This window comes from Thermobia domestica, chromosome 10 (assembly GCF_964235325.1).
Source record: "Thermobia domestica chromosome 10, izTheDome1.hap1.1, whole genome shotgun sequence".
NCBI classification, from domain to species: Eukaryota; Metazoa; Arthropoda; class Insecta; order Zygentoma; family Lepismatidae; genus Thermobia; species Thermobia domestica.
The window spans coordinates 105,226,171-105,249,162 of NC_137463.1; the positions used below are offsets into that span (position 1 = coordinate 105,226,171).

The 22,992-nt window shown below is 34.7% G+C and overlaps 1 protein-coding gene across 1 annotated transcript in view; it reads right to left on the minus strand.

Annotated features, from left to right (window-relative positions):
* The window catches only part of LOC145662623 (uncharacterized), an 82,549-nt gene that overhangs the window by 9,808 nt on the left and 49,749 nt on the right, over nucleotides 1–22,992 (minus strand). The window contains exons 4-6 of the mRNA XM_081728362.1: nucleotides 19,213–19,350; nucleotides 12,362–12,445; nucleotides 4,503–4,659 (exon numbers count right to left, since the gene is read on the minus strand). Coding sequence (XP_081584488.1) covers nucleotides 4,503–4,659; nucleotides 12,362–12,445; nucleotides 19,213–19,350 — 379 coding nt within the window. The remainder of the gene's footprint in view (nucleotides 1–4,502; nucleotides 4,660–12,361; nucleotides 12,446–19,212; nucleotides 19,351–22,992) is intronic.

Here is a 22,992-nt window from a genome sequence, read left to right on the forward strand (position 1 = left end):
TATAGCAAACAGTACAAACCAATTAGACTATTAGTGTTAATTATTAGATATTTCTGGTATGGATACAAGGAGTATTGCAATAACACAAATCTCCTTCTATCTTTCTGTTGTGCGCTGTACCACAAGGATCTGCCTTATCACCTTTACTACATGTTCTCTTTGTCGCAGACTTTCCCGAATTTACCTCCCAATGTTCACTTGTAGCAATATGCCGACGACACAGCTTTTTTGTCTGTCTGCCGAACTATCCAACAAATAAATATGTATCTTCAGGAAGCTATTAATCGCTTCATAGCCTGATGTCACAAACGGAATCTAAAACCAAACTATAGTTTTTATCTCGTTTTGATATATTACCCGATTTTAGCGGGTACTACCCGCTTTTCAGTCCCTATATTCGTCCCTTTTTTGCACCCGCTTTTTTTGGATTGGAGAAAAATCTAAGACGACTTTGTTGATAAAGTGTTGTTATATTCAACGTAAACCGCTACATCTCTATGCCAACTTCAATCGCGAATCGCGATTGAATTAAATTTTAACTTGTGCTCAGGCTCAGGCTGTGAGCTTTTTGCACAGTGCACGTGCGCAGAGCCGTTTGCTAATAAGAGATTTACTCAAATGCACAATGGTTTTCTTTATGTATTTCATGTGTTTTTAATGTAATGTACTGGAGGTTCTATAGGAATGAATATTCGTTTGTGAATGTTGTGACAAACATACTTGTATTATTCATGACTTCTTGACATCATATATATTATTTTGTGTTTTTTAGAGAGAAAACCGTATGAACAATATCTGCCTTGTTTTTTAACTTGCCTTACAAATATCCTTTCGATTATAGATATCTTACTGTAATATTTATTTAATACTTACTTTATAATTCGAGATTCATATTTATTGAACTTAATAATACATTACAGGTAAAAGCTAAATTTGCTTTACTTTAGTTTCGTTAAAAAAAAGTACATTGGAAGTGTCCATTAACAAAGAAATCACTAAAAAATGGTCCGGAGGATCCCAGGTCAGTATTTGTAATACACAAGTTCGTATTAGTCCTTACGGTTCAGAATCCTCCGCTTTTCTAATTTTAAAATATGGCAACCCTATTTTTATCCCGCCACGCAAACGCATCAAAGTCCATCAAAATCCTTCTTTACTTTCTTTTACAGTCAACCAGGTTTACCTTCGCCTTCCAAAACTGTTACGTATCTTGGGATATTTTTTGACCATCGTCTCACTTGGATTCCGCATCTCAAATCAGTAACAACCAAAGTACGTAATAGGCTTAACTTATTGAAACGTCTCACCGACACTACCTGGGCCTATCTCGCAGTATAATCCTTAATACTTACAAAGTGTTTCTCCGACCAGTAACCACATATGGTTTTCCCGCTTGGATCTCTGCTCCACTTTCCCATTATAAGCAACTTGATATTTTTGAACGGCATGCCTTCCGACTTGCCTTTCGTATACGATTCGAGACCTGTATTCACTCATCACATTTCCTATTCTCAAATTTATTTGGATACACTCAGTCAAAGATGTGACACCACGCGTTACACTCAACATCATCCTCTTCTTGCCACTATGCACCATCTCGCACTCCATCTCATCCGCCCCCGACATTATTACACACCATTCCATTTATTTTTTACACTTTATTGCTACTCGCTTCCCCCTGAACACCTAGCTAGACCTCACACTTCTGAAAGATTATCGTCTGCATGCTCATCTACCTCATGTTTTCCCATCATATATTGCACTGTAAATCTCCTTCTAACTAACAGGGCTCCTCCTGTCTTCATTAGCCTAGCCTTGCACATAGGCAGAAGATAACTGCATTTGTTTTCCTTACATTTCCTCCGTGTTATCTTGTGCTTGCACCTCATCTCATCTTTTACGCCCATTCTTTTATCACTATATAAATATTTATCATAATACCGTTTAAAGTTTACGCACGTCGTTTCCTCTGCCACTCTGTATATTTGTCACCCAAGAATCTATATCTGCATTTCCTTACACATATCTTAATATATATACATTTTATATTATTATATATAGGGTCTATAGTTGTTTCCTATCATTCGTATTTTTGTTCTATCATTTTGTACTATATAGGGTGTTAATGAACTATACCGACAAACTGCAAGAGGAGATTCCTCACATCAAAATAAGAGAAAAAGTTCATATGGACCTATGGCGAAAAGTGCATAGTTTCAGATGTAGGTCTGACCAAAATCGCGAAAAAGCAAAATTTCAATAGACTCTATTTCGAATTCCAGAAATTGTGGATGGTGGTTCTTATCAGCATGAAGGAAGCTACGCATACACAATCCAAAAGTGCATATAATCATCAATTGTCAATAGGTTTAGAGGGTATTCCCTACAGGGTGTAATTCTCAGATATGCTCTCAATAGAGTTTTCAGATATACCCTGATTTCAAGGAAGGTCTAAAGTAGGCAGGAGGTAAGCTTTGGCAACAATGAACATCCAATGCTTCGGAAGGAAGACGGGAGTGTTAGGAACCGCCAGCTCCATGTTTCTTTGTGTTCGGATTAACGTGTGATGATATGTATTTCGTCACGGTATATTTTACGTTAACTTCATTTATAAGCGTGAAAGAAAACATCGCACCACGCGTTTTCCCGAGTACAAGAAACGGTGCTGCTGACGATCCTTAACAGTTTCGACATCGTGCCAAAGGATTCCGTGTTCACTGCTGTCAAGGCTTATCGTTTGCCTATTTTGGACCAATCATAAAGTCAGAGCATATCTCAAAATTCGATTGATGAAAATTTCACCCTGCAGGGAAATTTTCAATGGGTGCAATCTGTACCCCCATTGAACATTAATGAAATATGAATTTTTGCATTGTGTATGCGTGACTTCCTTTATTCTGATAAGGACCACCATCCACAATCTCTGGAATTCGAAATAGGGCCTATTGAAATTTGGCTTTTTCGATATTTTTGACAGCACTAGCTCCGAAACTATGTTAGTTATAACTATGTATAGGTTTCCTCCTCACTTCCTAATGATTATGATCGCAAAGATCATAATGGCTTACAAAATGACATGATAAAGTTAATAAAGTAAATAAATAAATCAATTATCTTCACTTGGACCAGCCACCATTACCTCAATCCGATATTTCCGTCAAATCTCTTGAAAAAGGGTGTAGTCCTCTCAGAGGTAGCTAGCATTAAAGAAAAGTAATAGCACAAACAACTGGTAACCTCATAGGTGTTTTCACACTGTGTTTTTTGCTCTGTTCTTACAGCTTTACAGTGTGTTCGAAGGAACATATTTGAGAACTATGTTAATGGTAAACGCAGTATCAAACAGATTGCTAAAATAACAAGTGCAGTACCAAACAGTTTGTTAAAATAACAAGTGCATACGTTACAGCAGCCACTTGGGCATTTTGAGGATGGTTACAGCAACATATCTTGTATTATTGAGACAGCTATAATAAATCTTGTGATGGTCTCGACATCCATTCTATATGGTATTTCCAACTAGGTAGCGGTTTTATAGTTACAAGTACAATAATTGACATAGTTGTTAATATCATAAATATATCTAGGACAACCATAATTTTTGTTGACCCAGCTACAGTTTTTTAACAATTGTACTCCGAATCATAATTCTTGCTGGTGCTATATTAATAATAGTCTACTGTATAGTTACATTCAACCATAATTGTGGTTGTGTTTCTCTGCCCATATCCCAACCACTGCTTCCTGAACAGCACAATATACTAAACATCTCTTCCCCTACAGAGAGCGTAACCCTCTTCGGATAGTAACTAGCGTCAGCTACTTGTGGTTGTGGTTGAATGTAAATATACCATTTTTAGAGTGTAGTTAGGACTTCTTTAGATATAGAGATTAAAGATTTCTTTAAATTTTTTTTGATAGTAGATGCTTGCATTTGGTGATACAAGAGTAAATAAAAAGCTAGTTAAGATAAATCGAAGGCTAACATTAATTTCAGGAGAGTTGTACCAGATTATCAAAATAGATCTCTTTATTTACATTTACGTACTATTCATTTCATATTGTGCTTATATACACCTCTGAACCAGTTACTAATTCTCCTTGGACCTCCCTCTTACAAGGCTCCCACTACTAAAACCTCGTACGTATTTACATAAACAAAGTTTATGTAAGTAATCGACAAAGTAGAACTTTAAAATGAATAAAGTAATTATTGACTATGAAAACGGAAACAGGCTAATATATATCCATATTTAAATTTGCGTCAAAATATTCAATGAATTTCTCACCATCAAAGAAAGATAAATAGTTAATTTCCTTGGGTGAATCGCTTTCGTAATTCCACAAGAAAGAGAGCTTTCTAAACGTTTTCTCGTCTAGTCAGAAACAAGACGTTGCCTTTACGCTTTTGTTTAGTTTGATATAAGAATCCACTTTTCGTATTTTCTTATTTTCTAAAGTTATAGCTTAAAGAAGAAACATTCTCTGGAAATTATACTTACATTGCAAATACTAGCGTAAACACTTGGAATCCTATAGTGAGGTAAAATATTGAAGGTGGGAATGTTTCTTTTGTATCACTGTACAATCTCGTGTAGAGAATTCCTCCCACAATGGTTGTAGCGCCCTCCAGTAAAGACATTAGCACAAATGCCTTTGCTGAAAACATGAGAAATATTTAAAAGAATTATGCATGTTTTTTTATGTAAATTAAAATGCAATAAAGTACGCCTCTTACAGAAATCCTCACAACTAAGTTATTTATATTGAAAGGTAGTCGACACACTCAATCAACTTCAATTTCCACCCTCGTTTATGATGTTCATGAGTGCGAGTTCTAGTGAGTGCGGAACCCATTCACGTCAGAGAGGAGAGTGTGGCCAATTGAACAAAAATTCCATTGAGTTTTACGGCTGGTGGAGCGTAAGCTTCGATTAAAAGTGACTTTCAGAGGGAAATTGGTACGGTACTTATAAAATCAATAGCTTCAAATTTCTATAATAGAACTAAATCATAATGTTTTTATTACGTACATTTGTATATAAGAGTACATGGTGAATCAGATTTATGATTATATGTTTAATTATCTATAAGGGTTATAAACACTTACTTTCGAAACGAGCTTAGCTCAGTTCAAACTTAGAGTGTAAAAGTGAATATATTCACGCTCAAACTCAAGACTTTTAAAGAGCGCGCTCAACTCACGCTTAACTTGACGCTGAATATCAAGATAAATTCATTTGTAATTAATAAAACTGTGTAATGTTTACCAACTAAAATAATTACTACTAGCTTAAGAACTCGTTCTTTGCACTAATTGGAAAGTATGCAACCTACAATACAGTAAAGTACTTTGGGTTTTCTGATTTGAGAAATTTCTCAGATACTCTATATCTGAGATCCTGCAGATAGTGTGATTCTCCAATCCCATTTTGAGTCGAAAATCGAGAAAAATGGCTTCGTATGCGATTAAATTTGATGAAGTTCTATCTGTGTACAGAACTTGATGCCTCAAGGTCACTTGTGTTTATGCGAAAACATGATAGCAGACACACACACACACACACACACTCACTCACACATGTTCTACTACATATTAGAATACGTGGTACAGAGTGACAACAAGCCATCATACGAACGGAAGTTGTAGTGTAAAGTTACATTACAAACAAAGAATAATTTCTAAAGAAGTCGCTGATAGAAGCGGCAAAATTGTAATTATAGTAATAAGGTAGAAATAACGAAGACAATATAAACGTAACCACAATATGTGGCTTCATAACAGAGTGAGCCACAACGGTAATGTATGTATGTAAGCGATACAGAACAAAACTCTCAAAGGAACGATCGAACAATGAATTGAGCAATGTGATTACACCATGTGATAACAAACATGTTGTCCGCATGCCGGTTAGGCTAAAGGAGACGGTGATAATGAGATATGAGTGAAATGGTGGAATGAAGAAAGTGGGAGGAAACAAGAGAACCCCGAGAAAACCCACGAGCACGGTGTTTGTTCACCACAAAGTCCACACGGCGCGAGGTGGGATTGAACCAGGGACCCCAAGCACCGGAGGTGAACGCTCTACCACTGAGCCACCGCGCCTCCTTGTCAACGTCGTTAACAATATGAAGTATGACACTAGGCCATGATAACGAATGTGGACTTTTTTGTGTAGAAGGATCGATGGCGTCCACCAAACACTGGACTTTGCATTGACCCAGAACCACAATCACCTCACTGTACAATGGGCGCTGAATAACGTACTGAGAGCGTACTGAGAGTAGACGTTCATGTTTTCCTGGCGAATGTTACTTCAGTACAGTAATGGTCGCAAATGTGTTGGACGCTATCGTTGCGAACACAATCTACCAGCTTACACTGTGAACGTCTGGTGAGAGGTTTTGGGAGCCAATAGATGTATCACAAGAGCTTGATCACTATGTATTGAAGATAACCTCTTCAATGATCACTACACCAGCTCAGTCTTAAAGGCCGAGATGATACCTCTCGACAACTAAGGGCGCGAAGTTTCAGAAGTACAATCCCAGACCACATGTATAACAGAATGTATAGTTGTACTGCTATATTCTGTCACTCTTTATCACTACTTGTGTAATCAGCTTATATCTGATATCTTATCATCTATTTAAAGAATAAGAAGACCGTCAGTTCTTGTTCGGAATGCGGTAACTCCAACGAGACTTACCAGATTCCTTATCATATTGTTTTTCATTCATTTGTGAGAATAATTTGCTAAAATGTATAGGTCGTGGGTATCAAATTCTGAGTCAGTTCATTCGGATCAAGGAAATCTACCCGTTTCTAAAATTCGTCAAGTAGTGCTATCGCAAATCGAAATGCTGTGTGAAGTTGGAGAATCCTCGAATGAATATCGAAAATCTGGGATGCGTATTCATAGAGATCTGTAAGTAAACGTGAAAAACTTACGATACATAATATATTTCGTTTTATGGAAAGAAGAAACACAACAACGCACTAAACATGGCCAGGGTCTGACTGGCCAGGGCAGGAGGGCAGGAATCCCTGCCGGGGCCCTCTCTAAAAAACTCGTTATAGTTTGTTCCGTTCCCAGGGTTCGGTGGCCCCCAGCACTGAATGTAGTTTTGGGGTCCCATTATTGAACTGAAATTAATAGTATTATAAAGTCCTGTTTGGGGTCTTTGTTTGTGGCCTAGTAAGAATATATTTCAACAATATGAAAAATGTGTCCCCAGTATCACATTGTCTAAATGTGTACTATTGGGGCCACATGAATGCCTAAATAAGACTGACTTCTATATAGTCCTGCTGGGGCGCTCTGTTAGTCGTTTGACAAGGTATTGCCACACCATAAAGAAACAGAATAGGTCCTCACCCTGGGGCCCCATTACCAAGCATAAACGAAGCTGGCATCTTTATGAAGAAAAGCCCCCTCCCCAACGCTCACTTCATCAGATCCCAGGAAAATGATCCACTATTAAAGGGATCTTTCTTAAAAATCATCCAATTCAATCCAGTGAAGATGATCTTGATCTACAGTTTGGTTCAAACCGACTGTATTACAGTTTTACCAAATGGAGAGAAAGTAAAACGTCAATACTTTCCTACTGCTGGACTAATCGTTCAGTTTACTGTGCAACTTGTATGGCATTTGCTAAAACACCGAGTGTATCGTGATACAGTCTTTATTTGTTACAGATTATGAAGTGAACGTGCAACGCCTTTATCAGGACATTAAGCAACACGAAGAATCAAAATCCCATACTGATGCGGCAGAGGCAACCATTATTGCCAGAGTAAATTGTTATGTTTCTGGTATGATTGACATCAGTGAAAGGAACCTGAAACAAAAACAGATTGAAATAAGATGTTTGGTGATACAAAGACTAGTCGACATCATTATTTTCGTAAGGCACTAGAACTTTCCATATAGGAGTGCTTTCGAATCATCATCTATGCTTTAAAACAGAGCGATTAATCATGGAAACATCTTTGAGCTTGTTCTACTCGTCAGCAAATACGATAATATTCTGAACGAATACGTACAGGAGTCCATAAAACTGAGCAACCGTAGGAAAGAATTAGAAGGAAGAAAGGGGAGAGCAAGGGGAAAAGGATGTTGTTCGTTAGTCACCTTTTTGTCGAATACATTCATAAACAAACTCATACGCATTATGGGACATACCATTCAGCAGTACATTCTATCTGACATAAAACTCAAACATTTAGTGTCATAATTGACTTGACTCAAGATGTATCGTCACTGGAACAGCTAAGTGTAGTTGTTCGTTATGTAAGCATTTGAACGTCTTCTGAGTCTTGTTTTGGCTCGTGATACGACCGGATTGGGTATATATGTCAACTGATGAAAGACATGTTTCATACGCATGATGTGTCTATGGCAGATGTGGTGGGCTGTTCGTTTGATGGGGAGTCGAATATGAAGGATTGCTACGAAGGCATGTTATTTGAAACAAGACAATCCTGAACACACAATTGTATATCTCATGTCCTTAATTTGATAATGGTATATTCCACAGAGCAATATGAAGCAGCAGTAAATCTATTTGATCTTATTCGGACAAGCGAATCAGATCACATAAGCGTGTGTGGGGACGGAAGAAATAAAGCAGAATTATGCTGGAAGTGACAAGCTTCGAAGGCTTCAAAAAATTGGAGCTACTTGTTGATGGAGTAAACATAGAGCTTTAAGTGCGATCATTGATACCCACATTTATCAAGGGAATGATCAAGATGCAACAGGCTCCAAAGCAACTGATTTGTGACATTTCTATTGTTTCTGAATGACATTACAACCAGCAGACAGTTCGATGCGAAAACAGAGTTTCAAGTTCAGACCTTATCGCATAAATGGTGAGAACTCTAAATCATTGTGAAATGTGCTGTGTACGATGATCTATTCGCGTGAACAACCCGTCTCAAAGTATTTACAAACGCAAACTCTGAAGTACACTACTGCTTGGAATTTAGTAGCAAAATTACGTGAACAGCTACGCGAGACGAAACTTCAATACGAAGATGAAGAATTTGCAAAAGTATATGGCAAAGCGAAAGACTTTGACAAAGCAACGAATCAGCAATTAAAGGAATATTATACTGACATTGAGATTGAAGAAAATGTTCTTGTTTGTCGGCTATCGAAGAAGAAACAAATGGCTGATGAAAAGTCATCTGATGAGAGGGGCATAGACTTAAGCCTATCAGACTTCTTTAACGTGGAACATTATTATGAGATTTTGAATTTAGCAGTAAACAATGTGGAAGAAAGGTTTGAACATCCTTCTGAATTACTTAAGGATTTGTGGTTGCTAGATCTTAAATATTTCAACAAAATAAACGAACGTCTTTCAGAGAATGCATTTGCAACATTTGCAGCAAAGTTAAACTTCCATAAGGCTCAACTATCGACAGAACTTGTACAATTCGCAAACATGTACGAAGCTTTATCTGTTGGCGTCGTAACTTTCCAAGAAGAGGGCAAACTACCAAACAGATATGCATAGAAGGAGATTTCAATGATGAAGACTCCGAAGAAAAGGAAGGGCAAGAAAATTTGAAAATTGAGAGAGCTTGTGGTATACGCTTATCCTGTGCAGCAGTTGTTCTTTTTGACTTTATACAACAGAAGAATTCATAAAATGCACTCTCTGTCGCCTATAAATATATCTCAACATTACCATGTACACAAGGGTGCTGTGAACGAGTATTCTCAAAACTGAATTTAATTAAAATAAAATTGCGCTCTTTCCTGTCTCAGGACTTCTTGGAAACGTTTATATTAATCAGCATGGAATATGATGTCTCTACAGATAAAAACGAATTATTATATTTCATGCAGTAATGAAAATGGATGGATTACGGGATGTTTACTTTTGTCCGCCAAGAATATTGCTTCAACATCTGCTGATTACCACGAAGATATAACAGCGAAGCTTTTCGAAAGATGGTTTAAAGGCGGTGGTGATAGGGCAACAAGAACAGCGGCAGCGCAGTCAATGGTTTTGCAGGGATATGACTCTTAGATCAATGACTATGCGTATACTGCCAAAACTGGCTTATTTCATTCTACTACCTCATTCTCTTCACTCCTTTCCTCATTGTGTTTCTATGAGTTTATTTTAGATTGCAAAAACGCAGTTCTGTGTCATTTATTAGTCAATGGGAACTGACTTGTCTAGGATTTCTTTTAGCACTACCATGAATTGTCATAGAAAGTTTGAAATTACCTTCATTTAAGTTATTTCTAACTTCTTTTGGAAACCTGCTATACTGTTGCAAACAAATCACGCGGTGTCATTGAATTATTAACTACAATCTAGAGTCTTCCCAGCGGGGGACCGGATTCAATTCCTGGCGGCAGTTCATGTGGTTAGGATGGCACATCAATCTCTTGATCTATGTCTCACATAGCCCCGATGCTTAAAGGGACGCTAAATTCCAATCCAACCAAATAATGTAGCCTATCCTGATTTACTCAGTACGGAAAATACGATAGAACCAGTGGTGGACTAGTTCGTCGGAAACCCAACGACTGCTCGGTGTACCCTCCCCTTTATGGCGTTCTCAAAAATTTAATTAATAATGACTATAAAATGAATAATATTCCCGGAAATATTTATATCATTACTTCTCTAGAATAATATATAAAATAATACGCATATCTTGTAAATCTTTGTTGATAAAAAAACTTTTCAAGGCGAAACTGTGGTTGGCTAACCTCAAGTTGTAGCTATGTCGCTGGGGCGTCGCGATGTTATTCTGTAATTAAATATCAAACTGAAATAGCACATTTGTTGGGAGTACGAGTATCTTTATTTCAAAATTATGTCTTATGTTAAAATCATGTATGATTATAGATACAACATGAGATGTCTATACCAACAGACATCTATAAATGACAAAACACTCCACCCTCCGAGCAACTGAAATGGCGCCAGAGGCATCTTTTGGACTGCAGGCGAGTATCATTTTAATCAATAGGAAAAAATATTTCCATGAAAAATGTAAAACGTTACTTATATCTGTAGGTCTTGCTCCCTCCCCCTCTGAAATGACGCTGCTGTATGGCGCCCTCCCAACATCCCTATCTATATATTTGTCACGTTTAAATGATCCCCAACTGGTTTCCTTTGTACTCAAGCAGAAAATTTACCGCATTCATAAATAACACTATAAACAAACCGTAAACGGCACGAGTGTGATGTTGACAGAACTCACTGTTGCCATCGATAAACTTAATATTTAAAATATATACATTTTGTTAATATATTATAGCAAAAATAATAGTATTACTAACATACAAAAACACTAAAGCAGTCATTTTGAAGCAATACAATATATTAAGCAGTTCAGAATACTCATTGCCAGAAGCAGAACATTGCCAAAACGAACTTTATTTTTTCGAAATTTATATTAAATTTATTTGATTAAATTCAATAGATAATACTCTTACATATTTGGAACCTGCGTATTAGAAGATCTATTGAATTAGCTATATTCAGCTGTCATCTTTTATCACCGTATATATACTGAAAATGCAGATATAACCAGTTGTCATCGGTTACTATTTAGTACCAAAATGTTCACCATCCTCTTAGACATTGATCAACACCAATATAATTTCTCTATGACTTACGGTTTCCGAGATATGGCTTCTTATATCTCCCGAAATCGGAACTTTTTTTGGCTAATATCTGAGAACGGTGGTCAGTTGGCCAGTGGCCACCGGTTACTATTTAGTACCAAAATGTTCACCATCCTCTCAGGTGTTGATCAACATCAATATCATCTCTTTCTATGACTTACGGTTTCTAAGATATGGCTCCTTAAATCTTCCGAAATCGGAACTTTTTTGGCCAATATCTTTGGAACGGTAAGAGTGACATTAAAAATTGCATCACTTCTTTCAGATAGTTTTTGATGTTCTATCGAATGGGGGCCTCAAAATTGAAAAAAATCGCAAATAACAGACACACACAGACAGACAGACAGAGAGAATTCAGTAACGAAGCTTTTAAGTTTGTTGAAAATGGAGCTAAGAAGAAACAACGTGTTGACGAAGTTTGCACATCGCTTTTTGTACAAGAGGGTAAATACTAACAACGTCGCTTTCTTTTCTGGTAGGTCAACTGGAAGACCACTCTCAACTAGAAGGTCATGTTAAAATACCCCTCCCATGTAACAAAGAAGCATATGGGTTATTTCAGAAGTATTCCGCTTCCTTTGAAGTTTCCTGAGGATGATTTACGCGCAGACTTTGGCACGGTCCTTTTCATGAGGACAGTATATCTCTGATAGGGCACAAAATGAAACTTACTCCTGTAGAATGAAACTTACCCCGATGGTCACATGAAGCTGTGCTGCAAAGACTCGTTTTCACAGATATTTGTAATAAAGGACCTATTGCTGCAATTGTTGCACCTGAAAGGATGTAGAAAATAAGTATAACATGAAGTTACTAGAAGAAGCTATTACTCAAAGGTAACAAATTTGTCAATGAATAATTACTAGAATAATGCAACCCTATATTAAATTTCTATTTATTACTAATATAAGAATTATGATGAGACCATGTTATTCTGTTACTATCATGGGCGTCTCCGTAAAAATTGAGAGGGACGGCTAGAACAAAAATGCTTTTAGACCCAATTAAATTTACATCAAAATTGAAATATAAATAGGAACCCACTTGAATTAGGAACTAAGGAAACCTGGTTTCTATCTCTACCACTACAATTCCTCCAGCATTGATAGTAGCTTTCCAGATATATATCTAGAAGTTCCCAAAGATTATGGTCCGTAAGAGAAGGGAGAATAAGGGTAAACAGCTAGTTAGTTAATTTAAAGGGAACGTATAAACTGGAATTATACTAAATCCAGAAAGAGTATTCATATATTCCCAGAACACGTTTTTTAATTCTGACTTAGGCATAATCACCTAGGCAATCAAACTTAACTCACAAATTTTGGTAGACATATTTATTCATCTTCAAGCATTTCAAATTCCGCAATCTGATTTTGTTAAGCTTAAAATATCTTAAAGAACCTGAGTTCATTTTCACAAGAAAATAATCAATTATTTTATCACTAGAAATACGATTTCTTCCCCAATAACGTTCTAACATCTTTTTTAATTATTTTACATAATTTTCTTTTATCCCTATTATTCCTAATGCCCCTCATTTGTTTATCATTTCAATCAGCTGAGTTGTTCCAATATCCTCAAATACAGATGTCCAAGAATTCTTAAGTACAATGTGTTTTTGTCTTTTCATAATGTCCACGTTCGTTCTCCGTACAATGCAACACTTTACATCAGAGTTCTTTTTATTACTCTTCATTCGGTGACTCACAACCACCTTCACAATTTTTCACACTGTTTTATGTTTATCGTTTACATTTCATATTTTAGTGATAATACAAACTAGGTATTAAAAACTAGTCACCTATTCTACTTTCCCTGCTCAAACTTCTATAATTGCCATAGCTTCAATCATCCCAGATTTGCTTTCATCTTTTTCATATTTGTTCTAATCTCAAATTATTTTCACAACTTTTGTGTATCTCATTTCTGATATGGTAATTTTCGATCCATACTCCGCAACAACATTCATATTAACTAAAAAGCAAATATGTTAGTCCTTTTAGATCTCATTAAATCAACCTTAGGACTACATTATCTTGCGTTCTTGGCCTAATCAAACTCTCCTTCACTAGTCTTCTAGATACTAAATACTGAAACTGAAAGTAAAACGCTTTCCGAACATCTCTTTCAACTTTACGATCCTATACCATTTCTTATATTCCAGCTTTTAAGGGTTTGGTCATATGTAAGTTTCTTCCGTATCTGATATTTCATTTCATTCCAAGAATTATTCATAAGTAGATGGGCAGCACCTGACTTACACTACCCTAAAAATCGCCTTTTTTCCAGGGCGTCGTGATAGCAAGGACTCAATTTTCCAGTGTCACACGATACGTGATGCCATTCGTATCGCTCAGTTATGAAAAATTGAACACCCCGAAAACTCGTTCTTTTTAACCGGCCCCTTTTTGGAGGTGTACTCGTTCTCTTTTATGACTACCTTTTTCAACTCATATTTAACAAAGCAGAAATTACACAAGACTATGAGCACATATTTTCGCAACCTCCCTATGTAACATAGCAGATCTGATATAGGAGTATAGCCACCTTTTAACGCCTTATATAACATAGCAGAGAATACTTAAGACTATGAACACATAGCAGGGGTGTACTCATTTCTTTTACGAACTCTATTTTCAATATCTATGCAACATAGCAGAAATTACACAAGAAAGGCTACAAATATTCTTTTTTATCATAGCAGAGAGTATAAACGCGAACACCCATTACGTAAGGCCATGGCATATTTTTGCAACCCTTATTTAACATAGCAGAGAATACATAAGACTATGAACACATTTCCAACTCCTATTTAACATAGCAGAGACTTGACCAGGTAGTGTAAACTTTTTATCACACATTTTTAGGGGTGTATTCGTTCTCTTTTGCCATGTAGACTTTGTGGTGGACAAACACCGTGCTCGTGGGTTTTCTCGGGGTTCTCGTTTCCTCCCACTTTCTTCATTCCACAATTTCACTCATTTCTCATTATCACCGTCTCCTTTAGCCTAACCGGCATAATCGTGGGACGTTAAACAAAGATTTCATTTCATTTTTTTCATTTTCGTTCTCTTTTATGACACCTTTTTACAATATCTATGTTAGAAAGGCTACAATCCCTTACATGAAGAATTTCGCAATTTCTATTTAACATAGCAGCGATTATAAAAGACTATAGCCTTTTCTCAACCACTATTACCAAAATCTACAAGTACTGTTTTTAACCCTATAGAAGAAAATACTTAGGACTCTAAGCGCTATTTAACATAGTAGAGCTTACACAAGAAAAGCTAAGTTATAAGCATTGTTTTTAACGTAGCAGATATAAAAGACTACAGCCTCCTTTCTCAACCCCTATTACCAAAGGCTACAAACAGTGTTTTTAACTCGCATTTAACATAGAAGCAGAGACCTTGTTTCTTTTCTTTTTTTCTTTTTTTTTGCAACCCTTATTTTGAACATGCTGATCACGAATATTATATTAGTTTATGTAGGACACGTCTTTTACCCGCTTTGCATAAAAGTCGGTATAATAGGGTTTCTGAACATGCTGATTATGAATATTATATTTATTTTTACCAAGGTCTTGTAGATTATGTGGGATATGCTCTTTTATAATAGTTTTAGCCGATTTGAATGAAACTTAGTACATAGCGGTTTTCGAACATGCTGATTACGAATGTCATAACTGTTTTTACCTAGGTCTTTTGGTTTATGTGTGATAGGCTCTTTTATAAAATTTTAACCGATTTGAGTGAAACTCGATATATAGGGGTTTTCGAACATGCTAATTACGAATATAATATTTGTTTTTAGCTAGGTCTTATAGTTTTTGCGGGATATGCTCTTTTATTAAAGCTGTAATATTTTAATTATATATAACTCGTAAACAGTACAACATATTTAAATTCTGTTGTCACATTTACCAATGAAACATTGACTACCACATACTACAATAGTTGTAACCGCAATTTCAAAGTTCAAATATTTAACCATGTATAACTCGTAAACCGTACAACATATCAAAATTCTCTTTGCAGTTGTTAGTATAAAGACAGCTAATAGTTTATGTGAAAAATCACAACCTTTATAAGAGAATAGCACTTTTGTCTAATTTTATCTAACATTACAGAACTGTAGAGTAAGGTAAAGTGAATGGCGTCTTTGTAGCTCACTTTTTTATTGTAGCAGAAATTACACAAGAAAGACTGGCCCTTCTAACGACCCCTATAAAACCATTATAAAAAACTATGGCTTATGTTTTATAAAGCCTCTTTTGGATACGCTTTATATAGTAAGATGTCAAATGTCCCACATAGTAAACCATTATATAAAAGCGGTGACCACGAAGCCAATGCGACTTATGTTCCTTAACGTCCCGTAATTGGAAGTTGTTTTAATATGGATCCATTTAATTATAGAGGAATATTTTCAAATTTAAAGTTCTTTGTTCTATTTTGTACATTCTTCTACTAACCAGAAAAATTGAATTTTGTTGTGTAAATTTAACTAACTTGCAATTTTGTATTATTTTTGTACTTCCAAAAATTACATTATTTAATAAATTTGTACTTTTGTATCAAAAAATAAAAATTGCATTATTTAAATAAACGATGAAGAACCATTTTAAAATTTACAGACAAATTTATGTGGTGCGAATTTCTAATACAAAGTTTAATTACCTTTTTTACTTCCAAAAAGATTGTACTTTTGAAAAAACGAAGGAGAGCCATTTTTTTAAAAAAAATAGCTACTTTGAATATTTGTAGTGCGACATTTATAAATTTGAATTTTGTACCATTTAAACAAAGGAGAACTATTTTTAAAATTGGGTGACCTATTTAGTTGTGGTGTGACATCTTTAAATTTGTACATTTATGTAGCGACAAGAAAAATTGTATTATTTAAATAAGCAAAGAAATGCTATTTTAAGTAGCTCAGAATTTTATATCATTTTGTGCTACTCAAATAAACAAATAAATAAATTTGGGTGTCCTATTTTTGTACCAACCAGAAAAAATTGAATTATTTGGAAAAGTAAAGAAGGTCCTTTTTAACTAGTTCAGAATTTTATATCTTCTTATACCATTCAAATACACGAAGGGATAAATTTAGGTGGAATATTTTATTTTTGTACCAACCAAAAATTGTATTATTTACATAAGTAAAGGAGGTTCATTTGAACTAGCGAGTTGGCTGCAATATTTTATTTTAGTACCAATCAGAAAAAATGCCCATTTTAACTAGCTGAGTATATATCCTGTCCATATATACTGAACAGGATATATACTGTCCATATATTCCGAGCTGTCCATATATCATTATGTGCTTTTCAAATAAACGAAGAAATAAATTTGGGTTGACTGTTATTTTTGCACAAAGCAGGAAAAAATGTCCATTTTCACTAGCTGAGAATTTTATATCTTTTTATACCATTCAAATAAACGAAGGGATAAATTTGGGTAGCCTATTTTATTTTTGTACCAACCTGGAAAAAATGAATTATTTTTTGAGAAAGTAAGGAATTTGGGTGGCCTATTTATTTTTTTACCAACCAGGAAAAAATTTATTTAAATAAGTAAAGAAGGTTCATTTTAACCAACTGAGAATTTTATATCATTTTGTACTATTTAAATAAATGAAGGATATGAGTGGCCTATTTATTTTAATACCAACCACAAAAAATTACATTTTAACTAGCTGAAAATTTCATATCATTTTATGCTATTCAAATAAATGAAGGAATAAATTTGGATGAACTATTTGATTTTTGTATCAACCAGGAAAAATGTGTATTTTAATTAGTTTAGAATTTTATATCACTTTGTGCTACTCAGATAAGCGAATGAATAAATTTGAGTGGACTATTTAATTTTGTAGCAACCAGGATAAAAATATATTAATTTAAAAAGTAAACAAGTTCCATTTTAACTAGCTCAGAATTTTATACTTTTTAAATACTATTCAGATAAATGAAGGAATAAATTTGGTTTAACTATTTTATTTTTGTACCAACCAAAAAATTGTATTATTTAAAATAAGCGAAGAAAAGCCATCCTAAAGTTTACAGACTAATTTTTGTGACGCAGATTTTGTAATTCAAAATATAACTAGCTCAAAATTTTATAATATTTTTGTAACTTTTTGTACAAGGAAAGCCATATTAAACTTTGTGGAATTATTTAGCTGTGGTGTGACGTCCTTAAATTCGAATTTTAAGTAAAATTTTTTACTCTGTTTGTACATTTTGTAGTACCAAGAAAAAATTGTGCCATTCGATAAACGAAGGGCCGTTTGGTTATGGTGCGACGTTTTTAAATTTGAATTTTGTATTGTTTTGTAACTCCAAGAAAGTATTTGTACCATTCTAACAAACAAAGGAAAATTGATGTAATCGGAGTGCCGAATAAAATAGCTAAGCAAGTCGTTTCTTCTTTTTCCTATTATCTTTATAATTTGTCATCTTTCATTAGCTTCCTTTAGTACATCGTCATTCCTTAGTAATACTAATTGCTATGGAGTCTGTTATAGAGAATTAAGTAAAAATTGAATGTGTGAAGTTATTTTCTTCTATTTGAATATTTTTTTCATCTGTAACCTAAATTCAATTTCAATGGCAGTTTGTGCAGTTTAATTCATACATTTAGATATAGGCCGACGAATTAACCATAAAGTTCTATAGGAATTCAAAAGTCAGAAAAATACATTTAAACTTAGTAGTGAAAAAGAGTTCTATATAGTATTGGCTTAAGAGGTTATTGTCTGGCAGGTTGTTTGCAGCACTAAAGTTCTTAAATACTAATGCATTCTAAATAAAATAATAAAACAACGTTACGAATGCGTTACCTAACAGTTGTATTGTTAGTATAGTGATAGCCCTAAGGTACAGTCTATTAAGCGCAATTCGTGTGTCATTACTAGTGTGGGAAACAAACGGGTATTAATGTTGTTTTTTTGCTCCTTTATGGCATTCTATAGGCAAAAACTGTTTAATAGAAACTAATGGGAACATTAAACTAATTAATTACTTGTATAATGCTTTTAGTTAGTGTCCAGAAGAAATATTAGAATTTTACATCCGACGAAGCTCAAACTATACCCACAACTAATTAGTTACTATATCTAATTTCTCTCAACTCACACAGAATTTCAGTTGAACTAGGAAAGCTGTGAAATAAAATTTGTACTAGCCCCTAATGAAGATTACACCTATACTGCTGTCATTTTTTACCCTTTCCCACCATTTATGACTTACTGTATAGCTCATAATATTCCGTCAGCTGAATTTCCCTCCAAAACAGTTATTTTCGCAAATGGAACTTTTTTAGTGGTAGGATGGTGCGTTATTACAGAATATGTATGGAAAAGTTTCAGTTACTTACTACAAATGTTTATCTTCCATTTCCCTTCTAACTTTTCTGGACTATTTGTTACTATCAAATTTAAATAATTCCTGTACAGAATATATAAATGTACTCATTAATGTTTAATTGCTTTTATTTGATCCTTTAGCTGCTGAATATGAGATACCTTCTAGACTTACCGAGGTAAAACAACCATTCTTTTGATCCCAATGCGTAGAACAGACGAGATGCGAGGATGGCGAAAATTCCGATAATACCAACTGATGTGTCTCTCATGCCTAGAAACATTGTCAATATTGGGGTCACGATAAGTAATCCTGAAATCAGATTTCCAGAATAATTAATAAATAATATGAGTGAAAAATACAACTAAAAGTGATAGTTTGAAACATAAGTGCAATATTCATTAACGTACAAAAGTTCCAAAACTTCTATGTACTTTTGAATATCTTCGATATTTATGGAAAACCAAAATTGAAAGTAGTTGTGTCAATTTTCTGTTGCACATGTTCCCTTTGATAATACTTTCAGATTCCATGTATTACTATAGCCCCATGGAATATATTGGGTATTAAATACAAACACTCCCATGCATATAGAATGTTGGGTATTAAATACAAAATGATATATCGAAAGAACTAGAAAGAAGCTCCAATGCAAATAATGATCCCGAAATTCAAATACAAACTTGGAAACAGCGAACTACAATGTGATTTCTTGCTCTATTTGCTTTATTTCTCTTGTTCATCTTTCTCGCATTTTTTAATATATTAGAGGCGGCTCGTGGCTAAATAAATAGGTGAGACACGGAGAACCGGGTCGTAGTGTTATGTGGCGGTGAAACTGGCTCTTCATCCCCCGTTGCAGGATTTTCCCCCGACTTTCGGGCTGGTAGTAATCTAATAAGCGTAGTATGAAACAATCACTTGAGGGGGGGCATAACAGTCGAGGTTTCCCGCGTTGTAGAGACGTTATTGACACCACTGGCAGTGTTACATCTGTAGAAGACAAAGTGGCTTTCACTATATCGCTATCTATATCACTTTTTATTTTGTTATAAAAATAACATTACTTTTAGGATAACTATCATTGGGTTAGAATCCTTTTTCTTCCTTCAACGTTGAATCACTATTGCTTCCCCCCTTACCTGCAAAAAAAATGTATATCCTATACGGAAAATAGATAAAACATGTATATTAAACACACAGAATTAAGTTATGCATTGAATTTCTAACATAAATATTATAACATGAACTTACTTTACTTGCACAGAAGATCGTTGCGACGATCCTTTCGTGTGATTACTTCATCATACCAAGACGGTTGTTTCATTAATTTGGACAGCAATTCTTTCTCAATTGAAATGATTGATAATGCTGACAGACTATCTTGGGACATTGTTGTTCTTAAAGTGTTCTTAGAGTGGTGCAGGCAAGAGTAACTTCTTTCAACAGAAGCATTTGTAGCTGGGATAGTCGCAATGAGAGAAAACATTTTATATTCTTCAGAAATTATTTCAGACATTCCATCATCAACTATGCGTTCCAATAATGTTGGTTGACCTGTGTTGCGGAAAATATCCATACTGAATACAATTTCGACCTCAGTGCGCAAACAGGCAGTGTTGAAATAGGGTCCATATGTTGAGATCAAGGAAGTCAAACCACGAGAGGGAAAATTCGCAGAGTATACATCAAATTTACTAGAATCAGCTACTGAAGAAATTCCAATTTATTTAACCCTAGAACGCAGAACATGGGTCAAAAATGACCCAGCAGTAATTTATGTATAGATTTTTCTCTGCAATATTTGTTGCACAGTAGTTTTTCTCCGTGACATCTTCTATTGGTTTGTTTACTACATAAAAATAATGTATTTAAGTTTTTGGTTTTGTATTTATTTTTTACATTTTATTATATATGTTTCTATACGTACTATACATAACATGGGTCATTTCTGATCCGCGGTATATTTTAGTATTAGATTACTATTATATATTAGTATTAGTATACAATACTAATACTAATCTTTATAGTAGTATTAGATTAGTTCTTTACTATAGCAAATTAATATTTGTTTTACTAAAATGTTATTATATTTGTAGTAGTATTATTACTACTAGTCTTGTACTTTGAATTGGATTTTTTTTAGAAATATATACTCTGAACAGACTAATCTTATGGACCATGTTATGGACCCATGGACCCATCATAAAGACCCATGTTATGGAAACTAAGGTACAATTCATGTCATGCGTTTAAGGGTTAAATCTGAAAATCTGATGTCTATTTGAGTTTTTATAGTGTCAATTATTTGAAAGAAAATTTGTTTTTATTTGGCGCAAGTAGTTCCTGTTTCACGTTCAATGACTTTAGCCCTTTTCAAAGTAGTTAGTTTCTTCTTCGGTACGCCGATTGTACTCACTAAGTATAATATCGTTCCCTAGCGCATCAAGAAACTTTACATATTCTTTAACTTCGCGAATACATACTTGAATATCTGACATTTTTCTCTGAATAATGCTAAACAAAAACTCAGTTTGTGCAAAAATATCTTTAAACACAAGAAGGAGAAAAATTGATTCATATTCTTCTAGCTTCTTTTGTATTATTCAGCTTGCCGAATAGTTTTTCATTCGTTTCTACGAACATAATTTCCGAAAACACTTTCACTAAGTTCACTCTTTCGTTTGAAATGATAGAAATAACTTTTGCGTTTGAATTCCATCTTACTTCAATGTGAGTTGGTGCTTTCCTGCAACGCGTTCTAAAATTGCTGTTCGTTTCGGAGATTTCTGAAAAGAGCTTGGGATTTCTTGCAGTGTAGAGAAAAAACAGTTTTGCTGCATAAATATTTTTACAGCTCTGTTGAAGAATTAAATTCAAACTATGTACAAAGCAGTGGGTGAAAATAGCCTGAGGAGCAAATTTACGCATCCGACTCTGAAGACCATTTAATTGTCCTGATAGAACACTGGTTTCATCAAGTCTGCGCAACCAATCTTTTTGGAATTATATTTATCAAGAACATTTACCAACATACTACACATTGCTGCAGCAGACTTGTTCCCTTTTAGGTAGTAAAATCCTAAAAAGTGTTCCTGAATTTCACCTTCAGTATCCACAAATCGAAGCATCACAGAACATTGTGATCTACAAGCTCTCAGGCATTTCGTCTACTTGACATGAAAGAAAAAAATATTTTTTCAATCCTTTCTGCAATAGCCTTAGTCAGTATCCTGACTATGCAATCAATCAATTCATTTTGGGTTCCTTTTGACAGGCTATTAAAATGACCCAGTTTTTCCCAATGAGTTTTTAGTTCTTGGTTACAACTTAGCATTAACTCAAAAATTTCTTTAAAATTTCCACGGTTCAAAGAGTCGTGTGTTTCAGAATGCACACGAAACCATAGTCCCCGCTTGCATAACACACACGTCAAATCAATCAATTTCTTAAAAATGTCTCTGTTTTTTGTGACATTCTTGTTAAATTCTAATTTTCTTTGGTTTTCATGCTCATTTATCTGTTCTAATATCGTTGCAGCTTTTTTGCTGATTTGTTTCAAACCAATAAAATTATTGATGTGGTCTTTTGATTTAGAATTTTTTTCTAAGCTCTGAGCCAAGTTCTTTAAATCAAAATATCTTTCAGAATACCATACAGTTTTCTTCACACTTAGAAAGCAAGCACGGACAACAAAATAGTCTACCAACTACAATACTACCGCATAGCCACTTATGTCATACCAAGATTTCTTAAAAGTTCTAGCCTTCTTACCGTCTACCTGATTCAATCATAAATCAGTGGTAAGGGGTCCATTGTTAAGAATAGCCCGTTGAGCCACCTCACTTCGCCTAGAAAATTTTATGTTTAACAACGAAACGATAACATCACACGAACCAATGTTCTCCACCATGTACACATTAATTCAGCACAAGATCAACGTTCTAAACACTG